Source organism: Lepus europaeus, chromosome 7 (assembly GCF_033115175.1).
Source record: "Lepus europaeus isolate LE1 chromosome 7, mLepTim1.pri, whole genome shotgun sequence".
Taxonomy (NCBI): domain Eukaryota; kingdom Metazoa; phylum Chordata; class Mammalia; order Lagomorpha; family Leporidae; genus Lepus; species Lepus europaeus.
In genome coordinates this window covers 5,160,979-5,187,982 of record NC_084833.1, presented here as the reverse complement: position 1 = coordinate 5,187,982, position 27,004 = coordinate 5,160,979, and the positions used below count along the sequence as shown (strand labels likewise).

Sequence of the window (27,004 nt, the reverse complement as noted above, 5' to 3'; positions counted from 1 at the left end):
GGCGGGGTTCTCGGTCGCCAGCCATTCCTGAGGAGGACTGCCGGTCGGACGGTCGTCTCGCCTGTCGCTGGAGGAGCGGTCCCGGGTCTCCGGGAAGGCGGCTGCCGCGGCAAAATGAAGATTTTCGTGGGCAACGTCGACGGGGCGGATACGACGCCGGAGGAGCTGGCAGCCCTCTTCGCGCCCTACGGCACGGTCATGAGCTGCGCCGTCATGAAACAGTTCGCCTTCGTGCACATGCGCGAGAACGCGGGCGCGCTGCGCGCCATCGAGGCCCTGCACGGCCACGAGCTGCGGCCGGGGCGCGCGCTCGTGGTGGAGATGTCGCGCCCGAGGCCCCTTAACACTTGGAAGATCTTTGTGGGCAATGTGTCGGCTGCGTGCACGAGCCAGGAGTTGCGCAGCCTCTTCGAGCGCCGCGGACGCGTCATCGAGTGTGACGTGGTGAAAGGTAACGCGGGGGCGCGCGCGGGGCACTCTGCCTGTAGCCACGCCCCTTACCCGGGGGTCGGCCACTGCCCGGTGGGGAGGGGCAGGGCCGTGCGCGGGAGCGAGGCCGGAGGTGTTGGGGGCGCAGTTGGGTGGAGCCCCCCTCCTCCCCTGCGGTCCGGGCATCACTCACCGAGTGGGAGGCAGCGGCTCTGGGTGGGCGCGGCGGCGGCGACTTGCGAGTGTACCGGGGGCGCGCCTTCTCCCGGTCTCCTCGGCTGGCACCGAGCGGAAATTGGGAAGTGACGGGCACGAGCCGGAGCGTGGAGCGGGGACGATTTCGCCACTTCCCCACGTCCTCGCCAGACGTCGGGCAGAGCCAGGGACGAGGGAACAGGTGGGGGCGGACGCCCCAAGGCCGCCCTCGTGGTCCCTCTCGATGAATGCTCCCGAGCGGAAGGTAACGGGGCCCTTGGACGTGCATCGGGCTGGGGTCTTTGTGTCTTGTCTGGCGTGGGGACAGGAGGGGCCCCTTCCGGATCACGGTGGCCCTTCAGTGTTTGCTGGGTTAGACGTGGCAACTCTGTGCTTTCCAGCTCCCTCATACTTTTTTTTTTTTTTAATTTCCTCCCCCACTGGGCTCGATTTTGCATCAACTGGAAACCATAGCCTTTCGCAGGTGGGAGGAGGCTTGTTTTAAGAAAGCCCCTCCTGCACAGCCTTTACTTGCCAGGTCTTTGTCCCAGGGCGGTGATATTCTTTTAGAGCTTGGTGGCCTCGCAAGGGGTCATCCTGTGGCCGAGGGGCGGGAGGACAGGGGAGTTTGAGAGATCCTCGTTAAGTGCTGGCTCAACACGGTGTCCTCAGTAGTCATCATCGCGTTAGTAGTATTAGCCCTCAGGGAAGATTTGCACTCATTTGCACTTCCTTGGAGAAAAGCGTGTCACCAAAATTTAGGGCTGACTGTTTTGGGGGACTCAGTTGGCTTTTTCCAGTCTGAGTTCTTATCCCCTTAGTTATTTTTGTTTAATTTTAACAAGATTCGATGGAACATCTCCTGTCATAGTGTTTGGCCAGTTTCTGTACCTCTTGGGAACACGTGAGTGTGAACTTTGGCCCTGTCACCTTGGAGGATGCAGCTTGGGAACGTGATCCCCTAACCTGAACCCCCAGCCCCGGTGTGGGAGTCGTACCTGCTCACATCCTGTGTGGGAAATTGTGAGGATAGGAGATACGCATGGGTGCAGGTGCTTATTGGTTCCCACCGAGATGCTTCATGTGCTGTCCTGGAAGGGCCATTCCTTGTCCTTTCTGCTAGTGGAAGTGTGAAGGGTCATGGTGTCCGTTAGCTAGGAGGAAGTCCTTGTTCGACATTAATCCTGCATTCTGTTTTCCTCAACCCAGGTTAAGCAAGTCCACGACTCTCCGGAATCAGGCTTTCCTGCCGGGGGCTCTGAGGCAGGCTGTGTGGTGCCTGGATTTTTGCTTTGAAAGGAAAGGAATGGGGAGGATCCCAGACTGGGTGTTTGACCAACAAGTGGATTCAGGCCTGCGACTCTTAGAAGAGTGTTAATTATCATGTTTATTTTGTGGTTCTTGGGCAGGGTGGCTCTTAGATTGGGAGCTGAGAATCTCAGATTTGAGGAGACAGTCCATTCAATTCATACTGCTTTTAGGTTGTATAGAAAGCCAAAAATTTGACTGCATTTGCATTGGACCAATAGCAAGTGATGGGGTGAAGTGCATAATAACTGCACGTGAACTCTTGACTGGCTCTGAAAATTACAGGTGTTCATTTTGTCCCTTTGTAAACACTGGCTCAGCAGAAATGCTTTGATTTCCTCAGGGAGTATGTCAGCTGTTATTGGTGATTAGGTTGATACTAGGCAGAGCCCCTGATACAGATGTAAAGACTGGGGAGATTCTGACTGTCATGTCCTCCCACGGGGCCTGTTCCTCTTTGGTGTGAAAGAAGGCGAGGTTTTAAAGTTGAGAATTGAGCAGAAGAGACAGATTCTGGCTCTGTAGATGGCTTACTCATTTCCTGGGCAGAGAATTGGCATTTGATTTTCTCCGTGTTGGCTGTCAGGGTTTTGAAAAGCACAGAAGTTTGGTATTACACGGAACAACCAGCACTGTTTTATTTCACAGGAGAAACATAGTTGCTTGGTTACTGTAGGAGCTTAGATGTGGTTTGTAGAGGGAAAAAAATCTCCATAGCAACAGTGGATTGTAATCACTTCACAGCAGCATCCTCTTGAGTGTTCAGAGATCAGCAGTTCAGGAACAACCTAGGGAGTCTGAAAGTCAGAAGTGGGAAATATCTCCTTTTTGTGGGTAGCCATTCTTTGTATGCAGGACTCTGTAGTTTCATCATGTTAAGGGTTTTCAGAACTGGCAAACCCATTTTTCTGTGTTCTCTGAGTTTGGGCACTGGAGGAGTTGTGAGGCCTGCAGACCATGAGGGCTCTGTAAAACATTCCTTGCTCGTCGCAGTGCAGTGATCTGCTTTCACAAGTTTCCCTGAACTGGCTCTCCAGGCAAGTAAGTCCTTGGAGTTCTGCAAATCTCTGGTTTTTCCTCACTGGCTGAGAAGTTGATGGGTTTATGGGCATCTTTGGCAGGACTAGGGCTGAGTTTGACTATCACTGTGATGGGACTATATCAGATGACTTTTTGGGGGATCACCAATTATATACCTGGCTTATCTTGGTGATCGGTTGAATTTTCCATGTGAACTCAATTTCCAAATTTCACTGCTTAGCCTCTTAATGAAACCCAGCAAAGTAGGGATTAGTGGATATCCAGTTGCCCTTGTAAACCCATTGAAGTTTTTGTTGAGTGTTTTTTTCGTAGGTCTTTAGAGTCAGGAATTTGGACAAAATATTCGGGAATGTGTATGATTCCTTAATCCCTGGCACCGTGTCTAGAGATTGCTCCACACCACCCCCCACCTCCCAAATCTGTCTATAAGCTCTTCTCCTACTTGTTCTTTGAGTGGACATTTCTGATTACTGTTGCATCCTCTAGGTGGCTTTGCCATTCCTGAGGGTCAGCTCAGCCTCTGCTTTTAAAGGAATCTCAGACCACAAGCTACTATTTTTAGCTTACTCTATTCATGAGCCATGAAATGAGAGATTGGAGGACTGTTCCAGTGAGGGAAGGAATATATAGCTTTTCACATTTGGTAGGTAAGGAATCTGGCTCTGGCGAGGGGTGTGTTGAGTACCAAGTTGTGATCGTTCATTTTTTTTTAAATCATCTCTAGAAATTTCCAAGCTTGTGCAGATGGATGGCATTTTGTCTTATTAGAGACGAGATAAAATTCTATAGGAAAATAAACCTCTGGTTATTCCTAGGTTTGAAGTATCATAGTTTCTTGTCATCCCATAGCCATTTATACCTTACAAGGTACTTTTATCTTCTCACTTGAAATCTTGTAGATAAGATATATTTGTCAGATGAGGAAATAAATGGTTAAGTTCCCTAAGATCTTAAACCAGTCAGTGATACCTGGATCTAGAACTGAGGCCTTTGAGTTCCTAGCTTAGCATCCCTTATGGTATACCATACTTCTGACTTCTACCTGTGGTTGTGTTTTTATTCCTGTTACAAGGTTGGTGACATTGTCTTCAAATTCAGGGGTATGATTTGTTCTGTAGAAACAGCTAGAGGGGACATCCCAATATGAAAGTTTTTAAAAAATGGGACACTTGTTTAGAGGCTATGAAAAGGATTCTTACATTAGAGAGTGGAACCCAAGTAGTTTCATCCAGATAGCTCTTTGTTTCTTAAACTGATGTGACAGATTGGATCCTGGCACCTGGAGTCCTTACAAGTGGCCATGTGCCCCAGATGGGTTTAAGTCAGGGCCTTATTGACCAGAGGTGTGTCTCGCTTAGACCACCGTGGTTTTGTGAGTGGATGTGATCCAGACCTCTTCCCTGTCCTCCTCCTCCTCCTCAGGTTTTCTCTGTGTGATAAATGACTAGAACTTTGGGGTCAGCGTCCGGTGTTAGATCCTCTTCCGTCGTAATGCATTCAGTCTTGAATAAGCGCTTCAGGAGTAATCTGCTTAGCAGCCTACTGGCTGCAGCTCTGTTGCAGCTGAGAAATGAGATCTTCGCTGGGAGCAGTCTGCTCTGTTAACTGAGGCCCAGTGGTTACGATACACCTCTGTCTTTGTAGAAGAGGAAACGGTGGAGGATGTAGTATGGCCTAGGAGAGGAAACTTGTACTTGAACTCAGCCAGAAGTCTGTTTGCATTTCCACACCTGGAAATGGCTTACATGGGATCTAGCTTCTCCCCTTCTCAGCTTACCTTTTGGTCATGTTACACAATCCTGCCTTATGCGTTGACTTCTCAGGATAGAGTGGTGAAGCACAATGGCAAGGAAGAACTGAGGTCCTGGTCCTGGCTCTAATACGCTTTGGTTTGAGACAAGCCGTGTGAAAACTCGGACAGTGGAGACAGTGGTCCCTTGTCCTACCTATCTCACGGGATTTTGTGAGGCCTTGATGAGGGTCTATTCATGACAGTGCTTTGAAAGCTGGAAAGTACGATGAAAAAAAGGTGAGGTCACATTGGAGGAATTTTTGTGGACAGCTTGCTCGTTGCAGGCTTAACTCTTGCCTTAATTGGATGGAGACTGAGGGATGGGTCGTGCTGAAATCTGAGTGGTCATTTCCAGTGCTTGAGAGCTAAGCCCTGAAGGTGAGCTGTAGTGTTCGGTGAACTTGGGTTGAGAACATTAAGTGATTTGAGTGATTCAGGAACTCGTTCTGCATTTTGTCTGCTGGTTTATACTAACGGGCTGTGAAGATTTTTAATCCTGTGTTCCAGTCCATCTTTGCGCTTTCTTCTTTGATGAGGGAGTTGGGTGAGGTGGCAGGAGAAAGGGAAGAGTGGGGGAGAAGACCACTGGCAAAGTTGGCTGTTCGAGACAGAAACCTTGTTATCTGGGAGCCACATTGTATGATGTACTCCTGCGTAGTAGGGATTGGAGGCCTGGAGGTAGCTGGCAACAGCTGGGTGCTGTTGTGTGTCCAGTTTGGGACCCATCAGGTAGCGTGCCCTGCCCCCCTAATTGCTAACCCTCTGTCTGCTGCTTTATCAGACTACGCGTTTGTTCACATGGAGAAGGAAGCAGATGCCAAAGCCGCCATCGCGCAGCTCAACGGCAAAGAAGTGAAGGGCAAGCGCATCAACGTGGAACTCTCAACCAAGGGTCAGAAGAAGGGGCCTGGCCTGGCTATCCAGTCTGGGGACAAGACCAAGAAACCAGGGGCTGGGGATACGGCATTCCCTGGAACTGGTGGCTTCTCTGCCACCTTCGACTATCAGCAGGCTTTTGGCAACAGCACTGGTGGCTTTGATGGGCAAGCCCGTCAGCCCACACCTCCTTTCTTTGGTCGCGACCGCAGCCCCCTGCGCCGTTCACCTCCCCGAGCCTCGTACGTGGCTCCTCTGACGGCCCAGCCCGCCACCTACCGGGCCCAGCCCTCTGTGTCGCTGGGAGCTGCTTACAGGGCTCAGCCTTCTGCCTCTCTGGGTGTTGGCTACCGGACTCAGCCCATGACAGCCCAGGCAGCCTCTTACCGTGCTCAGCCCTCTGTCTCCCTTGGGGCCCCATACAGGGGCCAGCTGGCTAGCCCTAGCTCCCAGTCTGCCGCAGCTTCTTCACTTGGCCCATATGGTGGAGCCCAGCCCTCAGCCTCAGCCCTCTCCTATGGGGGTCAGGCGGCTGCGGCTTCTTCACTCAACTCCTATGGGGCTCAGGGCTCCTCCCTTGCCTCCTATGGTAACCAGCCATCCTCTTATGGCGCCCAGGCTGCCTCTTCCTATGGGGTTCGTGCAGCAGCTTCCTCCTACAACACCCAGGGAGCAGCTTCCTCCCTAGGTTCCTATGGGGCTCAGGCAGCCTCCTATGGGGCCCAGTCTGCAGCCTCCTCACTGGCTTATGGAGCCCAGGCAGCTTCTTACAATGCCCAGCCCTCGGCCTCCTACAATGCCCAGTCCGCTCCATATGCTGCACAGCAGACTGCTTCCTACTCTTCTCAGCCCGCCGCCTATGTGGCACAGCCAGCCACAGCTGCCGCCTACGCCAGCCAGCCAGCCGCCTATGCTGCACAAGCCACTACCCCGATGGCTGGCTCCTATGGGGCCCAGCCGGTGGTCCAGACCCAGCTGAATAGTTACGGGGCTCAAGCATCGATGGGCCTGTCAGGCTCCTATGGGGCTCAGTCGGCTGCTGCGGCCACTGGCTCCTATGGTGCCGCAGCCGCCTATGGGGCCCAACCTTCTGCCACCCTGGCAGCGCCTTACCGCACTCAGTCAGCCTCATTGGCTGCTTCCTATGCTGCCCAGCAGCATCCGCAGGCTGCTGCCTCCTACCGTGGCCAGCCGGGCAGTGCCTACGACGGGGCAGGTCAGCCGTCTGCAGCCTACCTGTCCATGTCCCAGGGGGCCGTTGCCAACGCCAACAGCACCCCGCCGCCTTATGAGCGTACCCGTCTCTCCCCACCCCGGGCCAGCTACGACGATCCCTACAAAAAGGCTGTCGCCATGTCGAAAAGGTACTGTATGCCCCCCCGCCTCTGCCCCCAGCTGGGGCTTAGGGCAAGGGGCTGAGGTTGGCATGGGAGGGAAACTGGAGCCATCGGCCCCTCCCTCGGTCTTTTTTCCTTTACTTCCTTGGGATGTCCAGAGGCTGAGGGGGTGGTGTGTGTGGACTTTTCTGGTCGCCAGGATCGGGTGGAGCATAGTTCTCCAGCCTGGGGTGGTATTAGCTTATCAGGCCAGCAAAAGCATCACAGTTGGCGCTGAGGCCCCTGCCTGCGGGATTGTGGCCCACGCCCTTTCCCACTGTCTCGAGGATCCTTAAACCTGGCACACGGTTGTCCTGGCTTTGGTGGGTGTGGGAGTGGGTGTGGGTGTGAAAGAGGAGTCCCTTTGGCACTCAGCTTCTGAAGGCAAGTCTATGAGGTGCGTCCACTCTGGAGAGTTGGGGACCTTGCTTTCATCCGCCGTTCTGTTGATAAACAACCAGGGTCTGTCTGTGCAGGGCCCGGGGTGGAGGTACTCTGTGATTTGGGGATGTAGACCAAATCCACCTTGGCCAGCTGGGAAGGGAGGACTTCAGTGGAGGGCTTGGTTTCCCACTGGGTTGAACCCAGGCTGGATTTCGTGGCCTGGCTAGGGTGATGAGCCTTCTGACAAAAGGAGACCAATCTGTTGGAGACCAGTCTGATCACACCCTCCCTGTCCCCATTGTCATCTCCCCCATGCCCACCTGGAGCCCTCCCCTCAATTGTCTCATTCACCAACTGTCTTCTTCTCTCGACTAGGTATGGTTCCGACCGGCGTTTAGCCGAGCTCTCTGATTACCGCCGTTTATCAGAGTCGCAGCTTTCGTTCCGCCGCTCGCCGACAAAGTCCTCGCTGGATTACCGTCGCCTGCCCGATGCCCATTCTGATTACGCACGCTATTCGGGCTCCTATAATGATTACCTGCGGGCAGCTCAGATGCACTCTGGCTACCAGCGCCGCATGTAGGGCCATCCTGGGGAGGGGGCACCGGAGGGAGGGAGGGAGAGGTAGGTAGGGTGCAGACCCAGGTTATGCCTTCTCTGGCCCTATCTCCCGGTTGCGGTTTTTCATCCCCTCTACCAGTGGGCCTTCCCCCAGGAGCTGATCCTTTTGAGTGTTTGGCAGTAACTGACTTTGTTCTTCGCCTCAGCAGCAAATCTTGCTACTGGCTGTAGACCTGCGGTTTCCCCTCCACCTTGCCTCCCATTTCCCCAGAATGGGAATTTCTTTTATGTTTTTATTTTTTCCTGGCTCCCTTTTATTTTTTGTGCGCGATATTTAAGGTCGTCTGGATGGGGAAGCAACCTGCAGCTGAGGTCGGCGGCGCCTTTTTCTTTTTAGATGTGAGGGAGGCCAGGAAAGGATTAGCTTAACCATTTCCTATGCGCCAAACTGTGCCAGCAGTCCGGGGGTCCCTGACTGTCCCTCTCTAGACTGTTGAGACTGAGTTCCTGTTGGGACAGTCAGTTGGTATGTGTCCAAGTCCCGACTGACCACTGATGTTCTAGCTGATGGTGAGCAGCACAGTCCCACTTCCCCATCTCCCCAAGTAGGTGGTATTAGAAAACCTTAATTTTTTCCCTTTTGTATGGACTACAAATAAAACTTGGGGCAATTTGCAGTTTGGAAACCTGGTTGTCATTGTCTTGATTGCACTCAGTGTCAGAGGAGTCAGGTTGACATCCAGGAATACGTGGCAGCTAAAGCGGAGGCAGCTGGAAGATCCCATGGTGGGTGAGAAAAGGGGTGTGGATGTGGGGACGAGAGTGGTTTCCCTGCCCAGAGGGGTTTAGCTCATCCGTGTTCAGCCAGCCTGCCGTCTTTAGGAATGGAGGGTCCACTGAAGTGTCTTGGACTTCCTTGGCTGTCAACTTTAATTGAGCACCGAAATGCAGCAACTAAAGCCCATTTCCTCTGCCTCTGGCTGACCATGTTCCCCGACTTTTCCCCAGTTCACAAACAACTTGTGCTCCAGCAGGGTGGTTCGGGGGTTTGGCTTCTCAAATAAGTTGGGAATGGGCTGCTGTGGTGTTTACAAAGCTAGTGGATCCTTCAGGCAGTGGGCTTGAGTGAATGCTGGAGCTGGCATCAGCAAAGGAGTCATTGTGGGTTGGGGGAGATGTCAGTGTCTGTTACTGCCCTGTGGTTGGAGAAAGGGGGGGGCAGGGAGAATTTGAAACAGGTATGGAGCGTTCTGGCCGTAGACCTGGTACTTCGCCTGTCGAACTTCACCATGGAGCGTCCTTCCTGCGTCCTGCAACCCTGCCATCAGTCACCTGAGACTCCTTTCCCTGTCTTCATTGGTTAGGGTGTTCAGATGTTTTCTTGATGGGTTTATATTTGAAGATGTCATGAGAGACTGTGGGAAGGGGTGGGGTGCAAGCATAACCAAGCTGGGGTGCTGGGATTGGGTGGAAATTGGAAGACTGTTTCTGTGCTTTTATTCCTGGGTTGGGGGTTAAGCACAAAAAAAACATGGAAGTTCCAACCAGGGAAAAGGTGGAGGCTTCGGCTTGATGGGTGAATAAAAGGACCATTGGGTGGGGTGGCAACAGGAAAAACTGATGCTCCTTTGGGGAGAGGGGCTCTGGAGACTTGATTGGGGGGCCTGCTAGGGTAAGGTATCTGGGGAGGTGTGTCAGTCTCGTGGCGTGCCAGGTGGGTTGAATCTTCCTCCTCCATCAACTTCACGTGTGAGCTTGCCTGCTACAGGGTGGTTTGCCCCAGGTGTCTGCTTCCCTCTGCCCAGCGTGCAGAAGCATCAGTCTTCAGACCATGAGCTCTTCCTTGCGGGTGCCAGTGGGTAATCCAGGGAGGCCTGGGGCCATCGCTCTTTTCTTTGCTTCTCCTTCTGCTCATTGCTTCGCCTTCAGGTGCTTGGCTGCTCCTTTTCATTTCTTTGCAGGACTGAGGAACAGTGGGAGGAGGAGGTTGATAGGGTTCTTGTTTTTCCTGTGCGGTGGTGGGATGATCTGTGAGAGGCAAGCTAATAAGCTGAGCGCTGGTTATTCTGCAGTATTGAAGGTTGATTGCAGGGTTGTGATTGTGACCCGTGTATTTGCAGTATTTCTTTCTTCGTCAGTGTGGCTTTCTGTCATTTCCCTCTCTCCAGTAAGGGCTAAGTCACTGTCCAGTACCATGGTTCCTGCAGAACAGGGCCTCTGTTGATGTTCTCTGTTGCAGCCCCAACTCTTCAGAATGACCTGGCCTAGATGAGCACCTTAACCACCTGTCATCTTTAGGTCCTGTTGCCGTTGCTGCCTCAGCCCTCAGGCTTCTGGTTGTTAAAGCCAGAAGGAGCCACAAAGCTAAATCATTTGTCATTTTCCTCTTTCTTACAGATTGTTTTAAAATCTCTCTCCCCTCTTTTTGATTTAAATTGTGCCACCTTTGTTAATCTTACATAACCCACTCCTTATACTTCGCTTTTTATGGCTTTCCAATTTCTAGCGTCCTGTAACTTGGGAAGAGTTGGGGTGAGTGAATGGGAGGATAGACAATGTGTATTTGGGAATGTGGACTTTCAGTGTGTCTTTGGATCACTCAGCTAATACACCATTCACCTCTACAACTTGGCCTTCACTGGAGACGTTTCAGTTGGTTTATTCCTGGAAGAAGACCACGTAGAAGCTTCTAGCCTTGTCAGCCTGCTCTCTTCTGAGATTTTGACCTTGTTTTAAGTTAATGTTTGGGGTAGGTCTGGGGCCTTTTAATGGAGTTACTGGGATCATCACTGAAGGCTCTCTGTCTACAGGTAGGCTCCCTTTTTAGTCATACCCCTCGTTATAGCAGAAGTCTGCAGCTCGTGGTCCTCCGTGCATTTTGTCCTGTGAAGCCGTGTCAAGCCAAGTAAGTGGACTATAACATGGGGTGAGTGGTTGTAATGCAAAAAGATTGACCAGGATTATGGACTAGTGTACTATATGATGGGAGTTTGGAATAGAGATGAGATGGATAGCATATTAAAAATGCCCAAGTTTAAAATGTCATGAAGGGTTAAGCAGTCGAGTTTTCCAGAGGAAATTCTTAAACCTGGGTTTCAGATCTAGCTCTAAATCATCTAAAATATGTATTTAAAGTGCCTGAAATGCAGGGCACAGGTAGCTCAGTCCTTGGGCTGACCTTGAAACGTTTCCAGCCTGGAAAGGAAAGCACGACTATCTCAGTGAAGTAGTCAGTTAACCAGTGCTCAGCCTGTGGTGGATGAGGAGAGGAGGTGGCAGTCCTACTAAGATGCTGCTTTATAGAGATTTGATTTAACAACTGACTTGACAGACTATTTTAATCTTTTTTTTTTTTGACCAGCAGAGTTAGACACAGAGAGAGAGACAGAGAGAAAGGTCTTCCTTCCGTTGTTTCAGCCCCTAAATGGTTGCTGTGGCCGGCGCGCTGCGCCAATCTGAAGCCAGGAGCCAGGTACCTCCTCCTGGTCTCCCATGCGGGCGCAGGGCCCAAGGACCTGGGCCATCCTCCACTGCCCTCCCGGGCCACAGCAGAGAGCTGGACTGGAAGAGGAGCAACTGGGACAGAATCCGGCACCCCAAATGGGACTAGAACCCCGGGTGCTGGCACTGCAGGTGGAGGATTAGCCTAGTGAGCCACGGCGCCAGCCAGACTTTTTTAATCTTAAAGGTTGTTTTTATTTTATTTGAAAGGTAGACACAGAGGTGTTCCATCTCTTCATTTACTCCCTTAATGTCCATAACTGCAAGGACTGAGCTAGGCCGAAGCCAGGAGACTGGAACTCAACCCAGCTCTCCTGCATGGGTGGCACAGGGACCCATGTACTTCAGCTGTCATCTGCTGTGCACTCCCAGGGTGTGCTTTAGAAGGAAGCTGGTGTCGGAAGCAGGGCCAGGTTTCAACCTAGGCACTCCAGTTTGGGATGTGATGTCTCACACAGTATCCAAACTGCTGTGCCAGATGCCTGCCCCTGACTGTGTCTAAAATCTGCTTTCCTGATTTGAGTGCTGGCTATACCCCTCCCAGCTGTGTGGCACTGGACATGTCAGCAACTCTACCTCAGGTTTGTCATGTATAAAATGGGGATAATAGCATTCACTGTAGTGCTAAGCAGCTCTAAAAGGGTTTTTCATAAACTAATCACCGTGGCAGTCCACATGAATTAGGTGTTTATTTCCAAGCCTCTTTTGTAAATAGGGAAATTGGAGCTGTAGGTTAAATATCTTAAGGTCACATAGCTGAAAGTGGTGGACCAAGGAACTGAACCAGCCATTTGAACTGTCTAGAACTTCGCTTGTCATCATTCCATGCTACTGTCAGGAGGGTCACATGTGACACAAGTAGGGCCTCATACTGCTTATTCCATGCTAGCCACCTCATAGAAAGGTTAGAACATTCTGGGAAGGTTGGGATGGCCTCGTGGAGCACACAGTGGTGTGAGTGCAGCGCCTGAGTCACAGGGAAGGCGGTGAGTTGCTGTGATGCGTGGTACACAGGAAGGACTTCCAGGCTGTTGGACCACATCAGTTTGGTCACCTTGTCTTGCAACACTGTCCTGAGATCAGCTTCTTAGAGTTATGGAGAAGAAAGTTCATTGATTGTCCACGTGCAGGGGAAATGCAAAGACATTAAGGAAGGCTAAGAAAGTTATAGCTGGCAGAGGGATTAGAAGCCTGGGAAGCCCACTTCATTTGGCCTGCTGGTTCTCATGAACATCTTCATAGACTAGTGGCTTTCAGTTTGAGTCCTGTCAGACCCGTAACTCATTTGTCACTCGGTGTATAAATTGCATATAAGGAATTTTCAAAAAGTTCATGGGGAATACGTTATATTTAATGCAATTTTTCCATGAACTTTTTGAAGTATCCTAATATTTTCACCCCTAAGGGCATGAAACTAATGTTTATGTTTTAAGTAGTTTTCACTGACATTGTTTACCCCTAAATTTAGATCTGTCCCTCAATCCCCTTTAAAGAGTCGAGGCTGTCATCTGTCAATTATATGACTTATATTTTGTTGGAGGTTTGCAGCCAGAATATGTATTTTTGGCTCTGATAAAATGTCAGCTGTCTTAACTTTTATTTTTTTTTTTTTAAGATTGATTGATTTATTTGAGAGGCAGAGGCAGAGAGAAAGGAAGAGGTCTTCCATCTGCAGATTCACTCCCCAAACGGCTGCAGTGGCCAGGGCTGGGCCGGGCCGAAGCCAGGAGCCAGGAGCTCCATCCAGGTCTCCCACATGGTGCTGAGCCCCAGGGACTTGGGCCATCTTCCGCTGCTTACCTGGGTGCATTAGCAGGGAGCTGGATTGGAAGTGGAGCAGCCAGGACTCAAGTGGGATGCCAGCACTGCAGGTGGTGGCCTTTATGCCACAGTGCTGGCCCCTGTCTTGCTGACTTTGAACCAAGTCACTTCTTAGGGACTGGGTAGCCTGGTGGAAAAATTAAGAGCCACCAAAATGGCATCTAGATAAGGTGATCATCCAGGCAAGGTGAGAGTTAAATATTCTTCTGTTCATTATCTTTCTCAATAGGGATGCTAAGGTGGAGCATTTGGCCAAATGTCTTTAATTGGCTTTAAATTTTAAAACTAATTATTTTATTTGAAAGAAATTTTCCACCTGCTGGTGCACTCCCCAAATGTGTACAGCAGAGAGAGAATTTTTCATCTACTGATTCACTTCCCATATACCTGTAACAGCTACAGTTTGGCCAGGCTGAAGCTAGGAGCACGGACCTCAATCTGTGTTTCCCACATAGGTGGCAGGGGCCCAAGTACTAGAGCCATCACCTGCTGCCTCCCAGGGCAGGCAGTAGCAGGAACTTAGAATTGGAAGCAGGGCTGGGACTTGAACCCTGGCCACTTTAATGTAGGGTGTTGGCATCTCAAGTGGTTGCTTAGCTGCTATACCAAACACCTACCCCAGTTGGCCTTTAATTAAAAATTTTTTATTTAGATTTATTTATTTCAGAGGCAGAGTTGCAGAGAAAGGTCTGCTGGTGAACCATCTGCTGGTTTACTCCCCAAATGGCCTCAAAGGCAGAGCTGGGCCAATCAGAAGCCAGGAACTTATTTGGGTCTCCCACATGGGTGCAGGTGCTCAAGCACTTGGGGCATTTTCTGCTGCTTTCCCAGGCCACTATCAGGGAGCTGGATAGGAAGTAGAGCAGCCAGGACTTGAACTGGTACCCATAAGGGATGCCATCACTGTAGGTGGGAGGCCTAATCTATGCCACAGCATCATCCCATAAAAACAATTTTTTTTCCTTTAAAGATTTTTATTTTACTTATTTGAAAATTACAGAGAGGCAGAGGCAAAGAGAGAAAGAAGTCTTCCATCTGCTGGTTCACTTTCCAAATGGCTGCAACAGTTGGAACTGGGTCCATCTGAAGCCAGGAGCTTATTTGGATCTCCCACGTGGGTGCAGGGGCCCAAGGACTTGGGCCATCTTCTTCTGCTTTTCCAGGCCATAGCAGAGAGTTGGATCGGAAGTGGAGCAGTTGGGACTTGAACCAGTACCCATATGGGATGCTGGCACTTGCAAGGCAGCAGCTTTACCCACAATGCCATAGCTGCCATCCCCTAGGCAAACTTTAAGCTCTTTTTTTTTTTTTTTTTTTTAAGATTTATTTATTTTTTACTTGAGAATCAGAGTTACACAGAGGAGAGGCAGAGAGAGAGGTCTTCCATCCGATGGTTCACTCCCCAACTGGCTGCAATGGCCAGAACTGCCGAGCCAGGAACCTCTTCCGGGTCTCCCACGCGGGTGCAGGGGACCAAGCTTTGGGCCATCTTCCACTGCTTTCCCAGGCCATAGCAGAGAGCCGGATCGGAAGTGGAGCAGCCGGGACTCGAACTGGTACCCATTTGGAATGCTGGCACTGCAGGCGGCAGCTTTACCTGCTACACCACAGCGCCGGCCCCGCTACGAACCTCTTCACTTCAAAGCTTCATTCTGCATTTGTCAGAGTGGTGACCAAAAGATGTGAACATAGGTTACCTCTGGCTTTTAGGCACTGACTTCGTTTGAGAGACTGGAAAATACTAGGTGATACGAGTAAAGGAATATATTTTCAGTACTGATAAGCATTCACGTTCTTAACCTGATACTGACTGAACGTCAAGTCATTTCCCTTCTTTTGATTACCAAGAAGTTGACTTGTACATTCATTGGTTTGTTAACTTCGGTAACAAATATTTGAGTGTCTACCATGTGCCAGGAGCAGTTCTAATACAGGATGTAGTATGGAGTAAGAAAAGCTTCCTGCCATTGTAGGACAGTTGTTTGCTAGGGCATTAGAAGGACACAAAATGGCTGAATTAATAGGATTTCAGTTGGTGGTGAGTGTTGGGAAAAATAACAGGGTATTGGGAGAGTTCTCAGGTAGTGTTGGAGTGAAGGATGCCTTTGCTTGGTGTGGCCACTAGCCACTGAAGAAAGAATATTCCAGTCACGAACTTGGGACAAGGAGGCCAGTTGGTCTGTAGCATAGTTGGAGGGCAGGAGTGGTGCTGAATAGATTGGGAGACTCCAGCCAAGGACCAGATCAGGTAGGGTCTTTCGGTCCAGGGAGAGGAACTTAAATTCTCCACCTCCCCTAATTTTAATAGGTTTTTAAAATGCAGGGACAGGATTTAATGTGGTTCGGTTTAATGAGCTTGCCGATGAGAGATCTAGTGGGTCTTCAGAATGTAAATCAAGTAATTTGATTTGGGGGGCATGAGGAATTCAGTAATCTTGATGTCTGTACCCAAGCATGAATTTTGATCTTGAAATTTATCTTCCCAGTCTCTTCCCTTGGGGCCAGGAGGGAGTTTTAGTTTCATGTAGTGAATGGACTTAATATGCCTTGGTGTTTGGAGGTGTTTTTTAATCACAGGGCTCTTGGGACACAAAACATTTGGAAGATCAAACTGAAGGGAGATGAGAGGATTTCTATACCTTCCATGTTTCCTTGTGCCTGTTAAGTTGTGACTACTTGCTAATTTCGCCCCCTGCAGATGACACGTGCCGCGGAATCTAACATGGACTTGGTCTCTTCCTGTCTTGTGGCTTTTAATCAGTCTCAGAGGTGAATTAGAATCTACAATGACATGGACCACGATTAGTGACCAGCACATCTGTAAATGTTACATTTTTGTATTTTTAAGGAACTTTTTCTACTCTAGAATAAGTTCCAGGCCAGTTTTCTCACATTGGACTCCTGAAACATTTTGGGTTTGAATACTTTGTATTTATTTTGAGCAGCGGATAGAACTTTTATCCACTGGTTCATTCTCCAAATACCCATAATGGCTGGGGCTGAGGCTGGGCCTACTCTGAAGCCAGGAACGGAGAACCTGGCCCAGGTCTCCTGCACGGATGGCAGGGATCCAGCTGCTTGTGCTGTCGCCGTCACCTAAGCTGGAGCTGGGAATTGAACCCAGGCCTCTGATGGGGCCTGCAGTAAACAACTGCCCCTCGTCTTTACCAGAATTCCCACTTCTTCCTGAACTGCCTCTCCCCTCTTCCTCTGTTGGCTGCTGCGGGTGGTGGTATGTTGTTAGTGTCGTCTCTGCTTCTGGGGTCTCGGTCTCAGGCGGGTCACTGCTTTTAGCCTGTTCTGTTCCTGTTTGTGTTCGCATGCAGCGCTCCCCACCTGCTCCTCCTCTAACTCCCTCTCCCACAGCTGCAGTCTTGGCTCAAGTCGGTGGAGTATGGGATTATGTGAAGTGGCCAGAGGGAGAGAAGAGGCGGTGACAAGGGAGTGGACTCTGAAGAATGCCATTTTGATTGTACTCTGTTTACAGCAAATTGTGCCCAGGCTCTTTCCCTCTAAGGTCGATTCTGGGGGGGTTAAACCGACAGCCCTGGCTGATGGCGCCCAATAAAACAAACAAACAAAACCTTTGCGGCTGCAGTTCTTTTCCTGAGGGCGGGAGGGGGATGTGTGTCTTCCCACGCCTGGGGTCTGGCAGAGTGGAGCAGCCCTGGCCAGGCCTGCTCCTGGGCCCCCTACACCTGAACTGAAATTGGGTCCACTGTTTTAGGTTCTTTCTCCATCTTTTCGTGAAAGTCGTTTTAATTTGGGAGGGGGTCCCGGGGGTCACAGTTCGGATTACCAGCCGAAATAAAAGGTTGGTTTTCTCAGGTTGGGGGGGGGTGTCTCCGCTCGTCCTACCTGGCGTCTGTGCCTGCGTAAATTGTTCAGTATTCTGGCTGCGGGGGCGTAAAGGGGGAAATTTTAAGGCAAAGTGGGGCGTGGAAGTTTAACAAAGTTGGCGCCATGAAGCTACACACTGCCGCACCCGGGCCGTGGCTCGCTCCGCCTAATGGCGGGCCGCACCTCGCCGGCGAAGCCCACGTTTGTAGTTCCGCCCTCTCGGCGACATCTTACCCAATCAGTGACTTCGGCTTCGTGAGGTTGGTGCTCATTGGCTTTCGCATAAGAGCTCCGAGGTTCCTGACGCTCCCACCTCTTCCCGGCCTCTCAGGTAATTGGCGTCCCTGGTAGCCAATCAGGAAGAGGATCTTCGGGAACGCCTGCCTTTTACTTTATAGAACGGCCAATCCGGTGGTAGGCTCACCTCCCCCTCTACCCAGAGTCACTGCTGCGGCCGCCGCCATTTTAGCGTTTTGTCAGAAGCGTCCGCGCCGCGAGGAGGAGGCCTTGCTGATTTCCGTGCGGTGAGAGACTCCGAGCCCTTCCGCTCTCTATCTTTCGCTCTGTTTAACTGTTATCTCGCTCCCTTGGGCATCGGTGGTGTCCTGGTGAGGTCGCGGCCTCCGCACCCGTCGCCGAGAGCCGACCTCTGTCCTCGGCGTTCGCGGTAAGCCTGAAGCGCCCTTCCCCCACCGCCCGCCCCGGGAGAATACCTCGCTCTCCCCTTCCGCCCTCCCCTAACCCGCTCGGCTCGGCCTGGCTCCTCGAGATTCCCACCGGGGCGACCGCGCTTCCCTCAGACTGGGCAGTTGGAACTCCGGTCTGGGGAATTTTCAGGCTCTGAGCGTTATTGTCGGGAGGCCCCTGAACCCCCTCCTCTGGCCCTAGTTTCTGTGTCCTGCGGAAGGCGGAGAGAGGCGTTACCGCTCCAGCGCCTCGCCATTTGGTCCGACTTGCTCTGTAAGAAACTCTTAGCGTAGCTCTTAGAAGGTCGACTCTACCGGAAACGGTGGTTTCGGTTACTACGAGAGGAAGAGCCAATTTGTAATTTTACCGAGTCAGCAGTCCTCGTAGTTAGACTTCACCTTTTCTGATTGTTCTGAGAGTGGATAGAAAAGCCCCATTTTCCCAGCTGTTTCTGTTTCCTTTCACTTTCATTCCTAGTTGAGGGAATCCAGCGCTTACTGAATCCTTTGTTATTACGGACCTCCCCAGTTACCTCTTCCTGACCTTAGAAGTTCTGTGGTGGGTGTTGAGTAGGCAATCTTCACTTCAGTTCCTGTGATTGTGGTGTGGAGGTATGATTTTGCGCATGTGTGAGAGGGAAATGTGCCGTGAAAGGAGAGTGCGGTATTTATTTACTTTAAATAATGTGAGTTGAAGGCCTTGTTAGAAATCTTGTTGTTTGTCTTCCAGGCTGTTGAGATGGTGAAGCTGTTCATCGGAAACCTGCCCCGGGAGGCCACCGAGCAGGAGATCCGCTCACTCTTTGAGCAGTATGGAAAGGTACTGGAATGTGACATAATTAAGAACTATGGCTTTGTGCACATAGAGGACAAGACGGCGGCCGAGGATGCCATCCGCAACCTGCACCACTACAAGCTCCACGGCGTGAACATCAACGTGGAAGCCAGCAAGAATAAGAGCAAAACCTCTACAAAGTTGCACGTGGGCAACATCAGCCCCACTTGCACTAACAAGGAGCTGCGGGCCAAGTTTGAGGAGTACGGGCCTGTCATCGAGTGCGACATCGTCAAAGATTATGCCTTCGTGCACATGGAGCGGGCGGAGGACGCGGTGGAGGCCATCAGGGGCCTCGATAACACAGAGTTCCAAGGTGAACACCCTTTTTGGGGAGAGAGCTGAACATAGGTTGTGTGCAGGAACTAGTTGGATAAGTAAAGGGAGAACTTGGTGTAGAGATGCAGGCCCAGCTGTTGGCTGATGAAGAATTAAGTGCGGGTGGTGGACTTCTTAAAATGTAGGTGTGAGATTTAGAGGCTTTACCTTAGCAGATTAAGTCTCTTGGTAAAAAATCATTTGACTTAAATTTGAAGCCCATAGGGCATCTGAGCCTGCCAGTGCAGAAATCCTTTTCTCTGAAGACTTTCCCAATAATATGTCCCTGTCGTCCCCCTGTCCCCTCCATCTCCCCCCACTCCCGTGGAGCACACTGCAAAGGGCTTCACTCCAATTTCAGCCCCTCTGCACAGTCTCAAGCATTTGATGTGTTTGACACAGGAAGAACCTGCAAAGAGCAGTTAGAACACCACTTTAGGAGCAGAAAACTGAGTCTCCCACCCTTCTCAAAACGGTTAACTAGTCTTTAGGAGTTAACTGCTCTAGTTGCTTTTCTAGTATACTTGAACCAAGGGATTGCTTTTTGAGGATAAGCCACTGTGGAATTCAAAGGCTGGCTTCAGGAGTTTCTGGGGAGGAGGCATTGGGATTGTATTGGGCAGTAGTGGCATGTCTTTTCATTGGTTTGGACAATGGGCTGACTTTGACATCCCTGAGTAGAGCACTTAGGTGGGTGTACCTTGGAGCCTTCATTAGATGAGTTGTTTTTGTGTCTGGAGGGCAACATGGGTAATGATGTGGAAGATAAAGTATTTTTTTTCTTGGTTTAAAATCTGTGGCAAGAGTAGCAGTTACTGGGTGCTAGCCATGTTGAGTTGCCAGTGGAGCCTATCAACTGTTCTCCTATCCCTTTTTGGTCTCCATTGTGGAAAATAGCCTTTTCCCTTTGGTTATGATTAGCTTCCAAGTTATAGTGTATTCCCATATCTAATGGCTGTAATTCAAGCCTATGTTTTGACCCTGTTAACATGAACATAGTAGTGGCTGGGTCTTTTCCTGAGTAGTCCTATTGTTGAGAGACCTTACTGCATCTTTGGTATTCCTTTCCCTTAAATTGGGTCCGTCTTAGAGCTGGAGGACTGACGATCATTCCTCCACGTAATGAGTGCCCTGTGCCACAGGCATTACTCTGCCTTATGAAGGAATTAAGTGCCACAGGTCTCTCAGGTCTAGTTTGCCTTCCTTTTTTAATTGGCAAGTTGAGGATTATTTTGTCAACAACTTAATTGGGAGCAGACACTGTTCTTGTGGAGGGTTGAGGTGTGATATCTAACTGTTGGACATTCTTCCACACTTTAACCTAGTGATGGAATAGATAATGTCTGCTTCTAGTGATTATATGGGTAAGGTGAGGACACGGTGGTCTGATTAGGGAAAATTATTATTCTTAACTCCAGCCATCAGAATTCTGGCTTAGTTTGATGCTAACCTGTGATTAGTCATTTTGTCCTATATTCCTTATAGAAAAATATTAAGCCATTATAATGTTAACATTTTTTAATTACATTAAGGCTTTTTTTTTTCTTTTTTAAGTCTTTGTCATGAGTGTGCATAGTTTCTTGGTTGCATTTGTTTTCTCTGTTTTTGTTAGGTGCCAAAATGCCCCATTAAGCAAATGCCAGAGATACAGGGTAGTACTTTAAGGCTCCCTTTTAATGTCTTGCATCCTGAACCTACCTCATGTAAATTTTAAGCCAAGAATTTTTGGATATGTTGTCCTTCCACTCCCCTTTTCTTATATTTTCTAGCCTCCCAGACCTGAATTTAATTTTGCAGGTATAGTTCTGTATTCACCCCATTCCTCTCATGTTGGAAGTCCCATTTGTTGATTCCCCTTGGTTTTAACTGCTCACTCTGACATCTGTATGCTTAGGTGCATCAGAGTTAATTGCCATAGTTTTTGCTGACACAGATGCCTTCTAATGTTGCTTAGCAGTAAACGGGTAGGTATATCATGCTGGGGGGAAGGGGTTCTTTGAAGAAATTTAAAGCTTTTTTTTTCCCCTCCCACAAAGTATCCACTTTGCTTTTGTTGGGTTTTCAGAAGAAAAAATGTTTTTCATTTCCAGAATACAAATTATGGTTTTCAAAGAAAAATTGTATTAGGTGCATATTCTTAGGATGTCCCAAAGCAAAGGTATTTTAGTTTCACTAAACTGAGTAGCTTGGTCCACTAATTGCTGACTATTCTCCACTTTCTCAACTCTTTCTTCCATGATTTATAGTCTTTCTGAAGACGAACAGCCTGTTGTCCTTTGACCATACTAGAAGGTTATTAAAATTGTAAAGGATGTTTACTAAAATGATTGCCAGAACAAGGAATTGTAAAGGACCCAGTTAAGAGGAAAGGACGTCCTTTAACTTGAGTTGTATCTCCACCTCCCCAGTTCATGAATATTTTTTCCTAAGACCTACCTTGAAACTTGCCTGCCATGTTTAGCCATGGATTCACTCCAGATCACACTTAAATGGTGGTAACTTTAGTCCTTTATTTCATTCTCTTTGAGTTTTAGCAGAGTGGGAAACTGGCCTTTACATGCTGCCTAATGGAGTCAGTCGTCTTAGGGAAGATTTGGAGGTATCAGAAACTTGGTTTGTTTGACATTAGACCACTGTTGAGATTTTTGCCCATCCTGACCTGGCAGTGGATGAGGTGTTTGCTTTTGAGCAATAGTAGTTCCTTTACTAAGCATTAAGCCAGTGTTACAGCTGAAGCATTTCTTCATATGCTTGATCTTTGCCTGACATCAGATCATTATACTGGATCCATACTCCTACTAGGCCTTTTAAGTTTTAAATCTTTTTGGCGGTGGTGAGTCCTGTTATAAGAGTTGTCTCGTTAAAGCCATTGCTATGACCAGTGTCTGGGGTAGGGGCTGGGGCTATGACTAAGAGTGATAGCAACCCTTCTTGCGTCTGTTTCTTCAAGGCAAACGAATGCACGTGCAGTTGTCCACCAGCCGGCTTAGGACTGCGCCCGGGATGGGAGACCAGAGCGGCTGCTATCGGTGCGGGAAAGAGGGGCACTGGTCCAAAGAGTGTCCGATAGATCGTTCGGGCCGCGTGGCAGACTTGACCGAGCAATATAATGAGCAATATGGAGCAGTGCGTACACCTTACACCATGAGCTATGGGGATTCGTTGTATTACAACAACGCGTACGGAGCGCTCGATGCCTACTACAAGCGCTGCCGTGCAGCCCGGTCCTATGAGGCAGTGGCGGCTGCAGCTGCCTCCGCGTATAATTACGCAGAGCAGACCCTGTCCCAGCTGCCACAAGTCCAGAACACAGCCATGGCCAGTCACCTCACCTCCACCTCTCTCGATCCCTACGATAGACACCTGTTGCCGACCTCGGGAGCTGCTGCTGCCACAGCTGCTGCTGCTGCAGCAGCCGCTGCTGCTGTTACTGCAGCTTCCACTTCATATTACGGGCGGGATCGGAGCCCCCTGCGTCGCGCTACAGCCCCAGTCCCCACTGTTGGAGAGGGCTACGGTTACGGGCATGAGAGTGAGTTGTCCCAAGCTTCAGCAGCCGCGCGGAATTCCCTGTACGACATGGCCCGGTATGAGCGGGAGCAGTATGCGGATCGGGCGCGGTACTCAGCCTTTTAAAGCTTGAGGTGAGAGCGGTGGGGTGTCTCCTGTTCTGGTTTTGCCATCCCTCCTGCAGCCTAAAGGGCTCCAATTAGGCTGCCCTGCTTGCTTGCTTTTGCAGGGTTAGGGTCAGGTTACTAGCATGGTTCAGAGGCTAGGGAGAAGCCCTAGCTGCTTAACTTTGAAACATGTAAATGTCCTTGGCCCTCTTGGCTATTTTTCCAAGGCTCCTGATAGTAGGAGTCAATCTGATTGTTTGTGCCTAGAAAAATAAAAGACTGGTGTGCTGGTCAATCTTGGGTCACACCTATGTGCTATAATTGAACCGAACCTGGGACTCAGACATTCAGACTCAGGTGTGCTGTTTCTCAGAGCCTTTGTTGAGTTTTCTAACCATGTGACATAACTGAGTTCTTCAAGGTTCCTGTTCTGCTTTGTGCCATGTAATGAAAGGTCTGATACGACCTCTGATGACAAAGTCTGCAATGTTAGTTAACTGGTCATCACTGCTTAGGCCCCAGGGTCCCAGTGACTGTGAAAGCTACCAAAATGGCATCATCTTAGTCTTGGAGCACATTTCTGACATTCCTCAACAGTGTACCCACGAGGCTTTTTCATTATTTTAAGATTTATTTATTTATTTGAAAGACAGAGTTAGGGAGAGACAGAAATCTTCCCTGTCAGCTGATTTCGCTCCCCAAATGGCTGCACTAGCTGTGGCTGGGCCAGGCCAAAATCCAGAGTCTGGACCTTCACTGAGTCTCCCATGTGTGTGTGACAGGGGCCAGGTACTTGGTCCCTCTTTAACTACCTTCCCAGGCACATTAGCAGGGAGCTGGATCAGAAGTGGAGCAGCTGGAACTCAAACTGCACTTGCAGGGTGTTGGTATCACAGGCAGTGGCTTAACCTGTGCCACAACACTGACCCCATGCCTGTCAATGAGTTTTGTCACAATTACTTGATGGTAAGTTGAAGAGTAGGAAACATACCTTTATAAAGTTCAACAAAGAAGTCTGGCATAGATGCCAAAATCCAGTTTCTCCCATCAGCTGAGATTCGTTGACTAAATAGAGTGCCCACTCCACTGCCGTATTTTTTGAATCTGTCCCGTAATAGCCGTCACTTGGTTTAGTTTTTTTAAAAAGCCATTTCCACGTTGCTCAATTTGATATTCTCCATTTCCTCAGGATTTTACTCTTCAGTAATGTTAATCCAAGTTTGGGAGCTTTGCCTTAAGCAAAATCCTCCCTTTCCCTTCCCCCGAGTTGTTATGGGCATTTACTACTATTAAGCCACCAGCTCTGCCATGGGTCCTCTGGCTTTTTCCTCTCCCAAACATTTTGAGCCTTATAATTCGTTTGGCTCTTCCTGAATATATTCTCTTCTGATGCTTGCCAGGTTTGGACTCTAGGTTTTTAAATTATTATTTCACTTAAGGGTAATTCTTAATGCCCTTAGTTTTAAGTAGCTCCCCTTGTATTAAGACCTTACTATTGATCCTTAAAGTGATACTCTGTCATCTTTCCAGTTAGGGCAGAGGTAATGCCTAGGGTCATTGGATAGGAGATTACTGATTGGGCTGGAAACGCTTGTTTGAAAAGTTAGTTTCTTCCCTAGGCAGAGTTGGATGCATTTGATGCTGCATTTGTTTCTAGACCTCAGAAGGTTTTTAACTTAGACCTTGGCAGTAACTCCCAGGTTGACACATAGTGTTGACTTTTTCACCCCAAGCAGCTATTTGGAACCCCCTACCCTTTTTCTTGTCCTCCAGTGACATTTGCAATGTGTAATTGCCTTCAGAGGAATGCTAATGTCAACATCAAGATCATGAAAGAAGATCCATTATTTCAGAGAAGGACCTCAGTCTGGGGTTGTTAAACTTCCCAGTTATCCTCTGGCCTTCAAGCTCTTTTAACTTTTGAAGACTATTATTGTACTGGGGAAGGGTACAACTAAATTTAAAAGGAGTGTCAAGTTACCAGATGTTGTTAAGATGTTCTTTGAAGTTTTGAGTGGGGAAGCCCTTTCGAGCTTTGCTGTAAAGCCCCTGTGTTGTGCTCTCTTTCAGGTGGGATGTGTGTGGGCTGAAATCCCGAGCTGCCGTTGTGCATGAGAATACACCCCTCGTGGTGCCCCGTCTCCGGGACGTTCTCGGCTCCGTGCGTTCAGTCCCTCAGGAACCGTGGACCTTAGTTAACCTTGCTAAGTTCAGACCTTCTCTTCCTTTCCTTTCCTCTCTGTTGCCCATTTTCCTGTTCTTCTGCCCTTCCACTACTCTGTAGCTTCCCATTCATGTTCTGTTCTCCCAGCAGGCCTCATTGTGTGCAGAAACTGGTGGGGGCTGTGCTGGCTCCTCCCTTGCCTCCTGCTTCCGGTGGCTGTTGGATTTGGGAATGACCTTGGTGAGAGTGTCACTGCTCCTGGGTCTCTTTTTGGCCTAAAGGCTAGACCTATAGAGTTGGATCACTTTTTTCTTCCTGGTGAAATAAATGGTTTTTCAACTTAGGGTTTGTGTGCTCTGAGAGAGTTCTTGCTTGGGCCTGTTTCTGGGTTCTTTATTTGTGCACTGAAGAGAGAAGAAGGGGAGGGTATAAAATTTAGGATACCAAAGTTAAGATACTCAGCTTTGGGTAACCATTACTGCAAGTTTTTTTGTGTGTGTGTTATACATAGCACTGTGGATGCCAAAAGAAAAAAGAGATTATATAGAAGAACCCAGACCAGGCAAGCAGCCTTATTCCAAATGAATACTACTCCCACTGGCCTGTGTTTATTACAGACTCTACTTACTAGTGGTGTTGAGTCTTTTCCTTGCTAAAGAAACATTCATTACTTGCTCCTACAACTACCATTCCAAACACCCAGTTGACATTAGTGAGTTTGATTAATTTCCAGGGGAAGAGGTCTAAGAGGAGGAAAGGTTTGGGAAGAAAAGGAGATTTCATGTCATGGGAGAGTAATCTGTGCTCCAAAATCATTATGCTACTTCATAGGCCAATAATACCTTGCAATACCTTTCACCATCCTTGTGTAGCTGACAGCATCCAAGGACTACTACCTGGTTGGGCCCACTAACGCCTCTTTACTTGTACTTAGTAGCCTTTAGGTGATGTGGGTAGAGAAAGGACCCAGCAGTGAGCTTTAGATTAGTTTGTTGAACAGTTGAGGATAGGGATTGATTGCAAGGAAGAGCCACTGCCTCCTAAGTTACATGTTTCTATCAAATACTGTTTGTCTTCTGTGTGTCTTGTTTCTTGCTCCAGATTCAACATGTATAGGGCTGTGTCTAGTTAGGGTGTTTCTCAGAAGCAGTCAGTACCTATTATGGCAACCACTGTGCGTCCAGGAGAGGGTTGGTGGCAGGTGAAGGAGGTCTTGGGCCCTTCTAGAGATTTCTGTACTAACTGCTTCTGCGTGGTTGATTCATTCTAATTCATATTTGGCTCAGATTGGAACACCTTTGTATTGATATATAATTTATTAAATATTTTCTGTATGTGAGGCCCTGTGTTAGATGTTTTTTGTGTTATTTAATTCTTAGCCAACCTAGGCTTGGTTAGTTCTCTTCACCAATGTTATTTCTCTTGTTCAGTTGTACTACTTTGATCCTTTTTCTTTAGAGGACAGACCCATCACTGGTCTGCACTTACATCAATTATACCCCTAGGTCTGATGGGTTGAGTTGGAAAGTTTCAAAACCTAGAAGTTAATAGAATTTGTGTTAACATATTTTACTGGGTGATAATTTTGGAAGGTGGTGTCTAGGTGCTGGGAACACATGTGAAAGTAGTTCAAAAAGTTACGGAAAATGGAATTAAAGGTATGGCTTGTTTTGGCACAAAAACAATTGTGAAATTCATGCATAGTTTTTTCTTAGATTTTCCATGTGGAAAAAATTTACATAATTTTTTTTTTTTTTTTTTTTTTTTTAAGATTTATTTATCTGGAAGGCAGAGTGACAGGACCAGAATAGCTGGTACTGGGCCAAAGCCAGGAGCTCAGAGCTCCATCTGGGTCTCCCATGTGAGTGGCAGGGGCCCAAGCACTTGGGACATCCTTTACTGCTTTCCCAGGTGCATAGCAAGGAACTGGATCATAAGCAGAGCAACCTGGACATGAACCAGTGCTCTGATGTGGGATGCCTGTTCACAAGCAGCAGTCTAACCTGTTGCACCACAACACCAGCCCTGATACCTTAATTTTTGTGAAGATTTATTAATTTATTTGAAAGGCAGGGTGACAGAGAAAGGTCTTCCATTCACTGATTCACTCCTCAGATGGCTACAACAGCCAGATCTCAACCAAGCTGAAGCTAGGAACCAGGAACTCTATCCTACTCTCCGACGTGAGTGGCAAGGGCTCATGTACTTGGGCTAACTTCTAGTGCCTTCCCAGGTCTGTTAGCATGAAGCTGGATTGGAA

The 27,004-nt window shown here is 48.9% G+C and overlaps 1 protein-coding gene across 7 annotated transcripts; it reads left to right on the top strand.

Annotated features, from left to right (window-relative positions):
- On the top strand, nucleotides 1-26,083 carry RBM14 (RNA binding motif protein 14). Of its 7 annotated transcripts, XM_062195787.1 has the most exons (5): nucleotides 17,512-17,791; nucleotides 18,541-18,961; nucleotides 21,914-21,992; nucleotides 22,323-22,607; nucleotides 24,651-24,739. In XM_062195787.1, exons 2-4 carry the CDS (start codon nucleotides 18,550-18,552, stop codon nucleotides 22,597-22,599), a joined length of 768 nt encoding a protein of 255 aa, XP_062051771.1. In that variant the 5' UTR covers nucleotides 17,512-17,791; nucleotides 18,541-18,549; the 3' UTR covers nucleotides 22,600-22,607; nucleotides 24,651-24,739. The 7 variants fall into 7 exon arrangements, with proteins under 7 accessions (XP_062051773.1, XP_062051775.1, XP_062051769.1 ...); XM_062195786.1 differs by having other exon boundaries at nucleotides 17,513-17,791; nucleotides 21,914-22,607; XM_062195788.1 differs by lacking the exon at nucleotides 22,323-22,607 and having other exon boundaries at nucleotides 17,543-17,791; nucleotides 24,651-26,083.
- The last annotated feature ends 921 nt before the right edge of the window (nucleotides 26,084-27,004 follow it).

What these genes read in the sequence shown, in the direction of transcription:
- RBM14 (XM_062195785.1), top strand. Translation starts at nt 115, where the DNA reads ATGAAGATTTTCGTGGGCAACGTCGACGGGGCGGATACGACGCCGGAG. An exon ending in CGAGTGTGACGTGGTGAAAG is followed by an intron (nt 452 to 5,546) that starts GTAACGCGGGGG and finishes CTGCTTTATCAG; the next exon opens with ACTACGCGTTTGTTCACATG. An exon ending in GCTGTCGCCATGTCGAAAAG is followed by an intron (nt 7,006 to 7,776) that starts GTACTGTATGCC and finishes TCTCTCGACTAG; the next exon opens with GTATGGTTCCGACCGGCGTT.